The 7,807-nt window shown below is 51.6% G+C and overlaps 1 protein-coding gene across 1 annotated transcript; it reads left to right on the forward strand.

Moving 5' to 3' along the window:
* Positions 1-1,917: 1,917 nt before the first annotated feature.
* Positions 1,918-4,398, forward strand: HOXA1 (homeobox A1). The gene is made up of 2 exons (XM_074986160.1): positions 1,918-2,563; positions 2,973-4,398. The coding sequence occupies exons 1-2, from the start codon at positions 1,918-1,920 to the stop codon at positions 3,326-3,328; spliced, it is 1,002 nt and encodes a 333-aa protein (XP_074842261.1). The 3' UTR covers positions 3,329-4,398.
* The last annotated feature ends 3,409 nt before the right edge of the window (positions 4,399-7,807 follow it).

Consider the following 7,807-nt stretch of genomic DNA (forward strand, 5'->3'; position numbering starts at 1 on the left):
AAGACCCGCTTCGCCCAACAACCTCGTGTTGTTTTGGAAGATACGGACTAGCAGGGCCGCTCCTCTGATAGTTCCCACACCTTGGCTAGCTTATCACTTGGGAGAGGATGTGGCTCGTGAGTGGGTGAATGGCGGGAGGGGGCTGGCGAGGGTGGAAGGGGAAAAGGCCTTTTATATTTTAAAACGCCAACAACAGCCCCCCGGGGCAGGGTGACAACGCGCCGCGGGCTCAAGCTGAAGCGCAGCGGCCTAAATGCACGCAGTGCTGCTCGGGCTGCAGAAGAGGAGCATAAAACCGTTCGGCAGTTCCGTGGGTGGCTGCAGGTTGCGAGCTCTGGAACTGTCTCGATCTGTCTGAATAGATAAGGGGAATGTGAAATCAGACGCCAAGGACCGAAGCTCCCCCGCGCTTTCCTACAGCCCGACCCGACCCTCCTCGAATGGAACGAGGGAAAGTTTGAGTGAGGTCAGAGCCAGCTTTGAAGTGGGGGTGGCACTGGGGGGGGGATCTCCCCTGCGCTCTCTGTATCCCTCGGGTGGAGCAGGCAGCCACCCAGGGGCAAAGGGAAGTCTCAGAGGGGCAGCGCTGTTAGTCTGCATCCGCCAAAACAACCAGGAGGTCTGCGGCACCTCAGGACTAACGTGCGCCGGGGCATGAACTGTCCTGGGCCAAGCCCGCTCCGTCAGGGGCAGCCCCCCCGCCAGCTGATCTGCAGCGAAACCTGCTGGTTCATAACGTGCCCCTGGGCTCCTGGCTGTCGTGACCACGAGGATTCATCAGTGGGAGGCTGAGACTGCGTTGGCCCCTCACCTCCTTTGCTCCCCCGCCTCCCCCGATCCCTGGGCGAGTCATCCGGTGCATGGTGTGTTTATCCCTAGGAGCCGTCCCTAGATCTCCGCACTGCCCCCGGGGGGGGGGGAGCACGGGCGCCGCGGGACCCCAGCAGATGGACAGCAGAACCTGGGAGCGCTCCCCCAGCATGGGCCACGTTTGCAATCGTCATCCCCCTTCCTGCCCCCCTCCCCTGCCCCCCGCCCGGCCCCTCGGCCGCCTGCGCTCCCGGCCCCTCTCGGCGGAGCCCCAACTAGGGGCCGCTGCAGCAGCGCTCGGCAGCTCCGCGGCCCAGGGCCGGGCGCGGGGGCAGAAGCCGGGCGCGCCCGCGGCACAATGGCGTTACATTACCGAAGCGCCTCATTTCCATGCTAATAGCCGCGGCGGGGACAGGCCCCTTTAACTCTTGGCTGCTCGAGCCCCGGGCTCCGCGGAGGCTGCCGGCCGGGGACCTCCCCCCCGCCGCCCCCAGCCAGGCGCAGGGGAAGCCCCGAGCGGCTGCCCCGAGCTCCCCTCCGCACAGCCGCTTGCACCAGGACCCGCCAGCCGGGAAGCTGGGGGCCCGGGCTGTCCGGACCCCAGTGGCGCAGGCGGGGCCCCCCGGAGAGGGCAGACCCCCCCTCTTCCAAGCGCGCCGGGGCGGAGGAAGCCTGCGGGCGCCCCTCTTACCTGGCCGCCTCCGGCTGGCTCCGGGAGCCCCGTGATCCCGGCAGCCGGCGGACACCCCTCCGCTGCGGCAGGCGGCGCGCCTGGCCGCTCGCACACTGCCTGGCCGGCCCCGGCTGCGGAGCCCCAGAGCGCGGGCTAAGAGGGAGGCAGGACGTGGGGGTGGGGGGGGGGGAAGGAGGTGGCGGCTCCGCGTCACCTTGATGGAGGAGCGCTCGGCATTTAAATGCCACCGGAACGGTGATCCATCACCCGCCCGAGCAGGGCAATTGCAGCAGGAGGCGCCGCCATTGGCCCGCCGCCCTCACGTGCTCCCCGCTCGCGGCACATTGATATCATTTTCCTCCCGGCCCCATGGAGGAAGTGGGAAAGTTGGCACGCGCACCCAGGGCGCTGGAGAGCCGGCCCGGCGGTGATAAATGGACACGGCCAGGATGAGTTCCTTCCTCGATTACCCCATCCTCGGCGGCGAGCCCGGGGCGTGCTCTTCCCGCGCCTACCCCCCCGACCATGGGATTACAACTTTCCAGTCCTGTGCGGTCACCGCCACGCAGTGCAACGGGGAGGATCGCTTTCTGGTGGGCAGGGGGGTCCAGATAAGTCCCCCCCACCACCATCACCACCACCACCACCACCACCAGACCGGTGCCTACCAGCATCCCAGCAATCTGGGCATGTCCTACTCGCACCCCAGCTGTGGCCCGGGCTATGGCACCCAGCACTTCAGCGCAGGTTACAGTCCCTACGCACTAAATCAGGAAGCAGATGTAAGTGGGGGGTATCCCCAAGGCACCCCCGCCGCCTACTCTGGAAATGTCTCATCTGCCATGGTCCAGCATCCCCACCCTCACCAAGGTTATGCTGGGGGCGCGGTGGGCCCCGCTCAGTACATGCACCCCTCATACGGACAGGAGCAGCAGAACCTGCCTCTAGCGAGTTATAGTAATTCCTTGTCCCCTCTTCATGCCAGCCACCAAGAAGCTTGCCGCTCTCCGGCCGCAGAGACCTCGCCTCCGGCGCAGACCTTTGACTGGATGAAAGTTAAAAGGAACCCGCCTAAAACAGGTTAGTTGCGATCTCAGAGCAGGGGGCGCCGCTTCTTTCCTCCTCCACGGTCTTTCATCAAACCACACGAGAGCAGAGCGCTCTGCCCTCTTACCTGGCGCGGACAGGTGCCAGGTGGCTTCCAGGTAAGGAGGTCTGAGACCACCATGTCCGGCCAGGCTCCCCCAGTGAACTTCCGAGCGGGGTTTTTCTGTGTAATATTTCTTGTAATCGGTAAGCCGCTTGCCAAGTTTCTTTGATACACACTAGTGGCCGACTTTATGTTAGCACCTGGCACTCCCTCACTCACGGTCCCCGGATTCCTCTCCTTAAAGAGGTTCTGGTTCCGGAGCGTTTTAAACTTGTGTGGCCACACTGTGAGTTAAGCCGCCTCGCCATCACTCATTGAGCGCTGCCTATACTTTTGCAGGGAAAGCCGGAGAGTACGGGTACGTGGGTCAACCCAACACCGTGAGGACCAATTTCACCACCAAGCAGCTCACGGAACTGGAGAAAGAATTTCACTTCAACAAGTACCTGACGAGGGCCAGGCGGGTGGAGATCGCTGCGTCCCTGCAGCTGAACGAAACGCAGGTGAAGATCTGGTTCCAGAATCGCAGGATGAAGCAGAAGAAAAGAGAGAAGGAAGGGCTGCTGCCCATTTCCCCTGCAACTCCAACAGGGAGCGAAGAGAAAACAGAGCAATCCTCGGAAAAGTCCAGCTCCTCCCCATGTACCCCATCACCGGCTTCATCCACCTCAGACGCTCTAGCTACCTCAAACTGAAACATTGCTGGCCCCCATTGGCTTAGCTATCCAAAGCCACATCTGTAGCAAAGCTTTGTTGATTTAAAGTATTTTTAACCGTTCGGTCCTCTTTACTTTCAGTCCACTTGTTTCAAGAGAATGCGGTTTTAGAAGGCTTCACCAGCTCTTACCTCTGTGCAGAACTAAACAAGCCAGTGGTTTCCATCATCAGGTGTCTGACGACCACTTATTCAATAGTCCTGTTTTTAAAAATTCCAGCTAGCGCTGCTGTTTGCTGCAGGACATTTGTGGGCACAATGAGAAGAGCTTCTCCCGGTAGAAAAGATTTGCAAGGACATTTTTATATTTTTCCTTACCTAAAGACAGGCTATATAGAGTACATAACCTCCTGAAGAGATGCACTATTGGAAGTGTTTACACACGCACAGAACCTCCATCCTTTAATTTAATGTATTCCTTTTTGCGTGTATGAGTTTGCTGGTTGTAAATACTTTGTCCAAGAGATTTATCTTTTTACAGATTTTCTAGAAATGATGTTTAGATTATCAGATTAAATAGGGTAGGTACATACTCAAAGTCGGATTCGATTTTATATTGTTAAAACTGACGATCATATCAGCTAAGTTTGTTAATGTCAATCAGATACCTCAAAACAGCACCATTTCTTTGAATGAGACAGAGGAAAAAAAACTTCGATTGCACTAGGTTTTGTAAACCTTGCTTGGTGTGTCCCCCCCCCCGCCCATCTATGTTGGATTTTATTGGACCTAAGGGTAGATAATCCGAAAGACCTGACCTCCTCCTATTTTCATACTAATCCTAACCTTAGACGTGATGTCTTCTCGACCAAATCGTAAATGTCATGAATGGCCAAATGATTGTCTATTTTATGTGATTCGTGTATGGAACTTTGCATGAGGCACAGTGCTTTGATGTACTTCAGGTACACTGAGTTTTATCAGTTGTCATTTGTGAGCCAACCATCTTCCTGATTTTCTGTACAATCATTAACGGTTCTGAGATTCTGTAAGTGATGAATCCAGACCAGAATTTACGGGTCTTAAAATGTCTGTAATAAATATATTCACGTTTCAGGTATACTTGGTGTGGGTCCTTTTTTGTGCCATTGTTGATCCTACTTTGCTCCGCATTTCATTCTCACTGGCGTGGCTTTTGGTAGGCGACTTAATAAAAAGCAATTCCTCCTTATCCTGACTGGGCTGAGGTCAGGACTCCATTCGATGGTGCCTTATTACACAAGCCTAATTCCCCTTTTTTAATGTCTCACCACTATTTACTTTAGGAAAGACTGAAAAACTCCCCTCTTTATTACAGCGGAGGGAATTTATGCACTAGATCTATTTTTGAAACACAAATACTAGAACTTCCTGGTTCAAGTGCTAACCTTTTCACCTCCCGCTGAACCCTGACATATATGTAAACAGAGCACGCTTCAAAAGCAGAAACTGTCTTCAGCCAGTCCTTCTTCACGTCGTAGGCCCATAGTTAAGAGAGTCACATTTAATTACCCCAAATATAAAGCTGTCCCAAATAATGCAGCTTCACCCTCCCGCCTGTTACATTACCGGTGACATCTTTAGGATGTGAACAACCGGAAAGTTGTGTGCTCCTTGGGAACTCTAATGCTACACGTTGGCTCCTTATTTCAAAGAGCATTTCACCTCCGGCTGATGCACACAACTTATCCTTGGCGGCCAGCACAGTACTTGACACCGACTGGTGCATAAAACAAGCTCTTTTCAGGTGCACTTCAGGAGATCCTCAACCATTTGGACCCAAGCGAACACACTTTGCAGATGCAAAGACAGCTCGCCCCGCCCCGCTGTTAATTTACTGCATTGCAGGGCTGAGTTCAGCTAGACACCTGAGGTCTAAAGCTGACGCCCTCGTTGAATTTCAGCCCAGCCAAAGGATCTCTGATTGCTTCCCTGCACATCTGTAGGAGAGGGTTCCAAAGGCCTGGCTGCCCGGCCAGCTGTTGCCTCTGCTCCGGGGCTCTACGGAGCGTCAACGACATTCTCCTCACTGGAGTGTCAAAAAAAGACAAGCCTTGATTTGCAGGCGCGTCGGCCATATCAAGAGCAAAGAGGTCTGCACCACCACAGGGCTGTCTCCAAAAGGCTCCCGTGAAGGCAGCAGCACTTCAAAGCGGAGGCAGCTAGTTCTTTCATTTCCCCGCCTGGTTTATACTTTACCTTTTGTTTATTAGTGTAAGGCCACGAAGTAAAACAGATGGCTTTCCTCCGGATACTTTCATGTGCTAACGCGCCATTTGCATGCCAATGAGGCGAGTTCAATATCGAAAACTGGAGCCAAACATGCCGGAATTTGGCTTGCAACCTGCCTCCCCCGGCGGTGGCTTAATGCAATACGTTATACACTAAATGCAGCAGCCCTGCTTGTCACTGCCCGAATCTGCAGGCAAGCCAAAGGACCCTTTACCTTTGCACCACGAAAGCCCTGGCATCTTTCTGCGGCCCCTCAAAGGGACCCACCCCTTTCTGCTGCTACTGCCTTTTCCTGGGCTTCACTACGAGGCATATTTAATCATGACAAATGGAACGAGAATCTGCAGGCTGCCGATGCCTGATTTTGGTAACTGCTTAGTAAAGCGGGTGACACAAAATCAGGTTACTAATAACACACCAGGTTCGATCCGACAGGGAGGATCATTTGCTTTTAAATCGCCCCGTTTGCTTTTTGCGCTAGTCTTTGCTTTTTGTAGGCGGCCAAGTGTCAAACGAAGTTGAGCATCTTTCTGCAGGCCTGGCATTCACCTTTAAAGTTTACTTTTGGAGGCTATAGAGATGCTCTGGTGTTTTCCTCTGGGGCTATCAGATTGAACCAGATCAATATTTACTCAGTCTGAAAGGGTTGTTGAAAAGGCAGCTAACAACAAACTGCTTAGCTGCTCACCCCTGTTTAATCTCAGGTTCACCGAAAGTTCAAGCAGAAATGAATTCAGTGATGGGTCACTTTAGAATGAGTCCCAGTGGTTTATCTCGGGGCTCTGGGAAAGGCAACAATTACGGATTCAGCCCTCTGTACCACAGCGGCAAATTCTCCATTACTCTTTTCCTAAGCGATGGTTACTAAAAAAGTTAAACACTTTCTTCTCTTTGAATGAGAAATCTCTCCCCCCCTCCTGTTTCCCTCTCTGCTTCAATTACCAGTAATGTGGAGGAAACACGAGTAGCTATTGAAGCCGATCGGCCTAAGTACTTAAAATAAGTACTTTAAAAAGACATCATGGATTTCAAGAAAGACTTTCAAGGCCCATCTTTCAGGAAAAGCGCTGCACGAGACTGAATGGGAGAACACTGGTGTCTGCATAACAGAATCAGGACCTTAACATCCCTCCAGAGCTACTGCGGAGAAGTGGGCAGGAGGAAATCCAGAATGAATTTAGACGTGAATTGGCCGAAATCTTATGTTTTTATTCTCTTCTGGTCCAGCGTTAAAAAAAGAGTTAAGAAAACCTAGATCCACGAGGAAAAGTGCTGGACGTTGCGGCTAATTGCAGCGACTCTTCAGGGGTCAAAGTTCACGTAATCACTGCATAAATGCATACTTAATAGGAATTTATTAGCTCCTTTCGAATGGCAGAGCACGTTTCGGCTGTCGTCTTGAGAGCGTTTCATGAGCATATTGGTTCTCAGGAATTATCGCTCTTAAAGTCGGGAAACTGACATGCTGATTTCTTGTGAGATACACAGCATGTACACAATACATTTATATTAGGAAACGGACGCACAGCGATAAGTAATACATTTTCACGAACTAACACTATGGTAGCGGGGAATAGATAGATAGATGTTAATCAGAACATTTCATGATTTTGGTTTTAGAAAACGAACGTATTCGTAATAATTTTTCTAGAATAGCTCTATTTTATTAATTTAGAAATTGGCTAGATGTGTTCTATGTAAACTGGTGAATACCTATAGCGAATGCAGCAATAATCACGTTAATAATAAATGAATAAATAATATGTGTTATAACATTAAAATCATGCAATCAAGTTTCTCTTCTCTTCTCTTTTTCCTTTTCTGTTCTGTTCTGTTCTGCTCAGAGCATATTTTTCCGGGCTTGCTACAGGCTGGTGTTCCCTGTTTTGATTCCTCTTTTATGGCATATGTGTCATCAAATATTTCAGGTCAAAGGGAGCTCCTCTTCTCTCAAAGCGCAGAATCCCCGCCAAGGGGGCTTTGCAATAAAAAAAGCAAAATAAACTACAATCGAAGTGAATTCGGGGCAAAACCGGTTTCTTTTGATCACGTGAACAGCCCAATTTGCCACATAACTTTAAGGGTGATCAGAATTTAACCCGAATAAAAGATGTATTTGTAACCATTTACTACACACATTTGCAGTCTCTATGATTATTTCACAAACTATCATTGATCCCTTCCGATTTCCTTGGAAGTGTGTATTTACGTTTCGGAACGGTAATCAGGGTTATTGATTATTAGAAGC

The sequence above is a fragment of the Carettochelys insculpta genome, chromosome 2 (genome assembly GCF_033958435.1).
Source record: "Carettochelys insculpta isolate YL-2023 chromosome 2, ASM3395843v1, whole genome shotgun sequence".
Classification (NCBI taxonomy): Eukaryota; Metazoa; Chordata; order Testudines; family Carettochelyidae; genus Carettochelys; species Carettochelys insculpta.

Coding starts and splice junctions, on each gene's coding strand:
- HOXA1 (XM_074986160.1), top strand. CDS start 1,918: ATGGACACGGCCAGGATGAGTTCCTTCCTCGATTACCCCATCCTCGGC. Junction 2,564..2,972: donor AAGGAACCCGCCTAAAACAG/GTTAGTTGCGAT, acceptor ATACTTTTGCAG/GGAAAGCCGGAGAGTACGGG.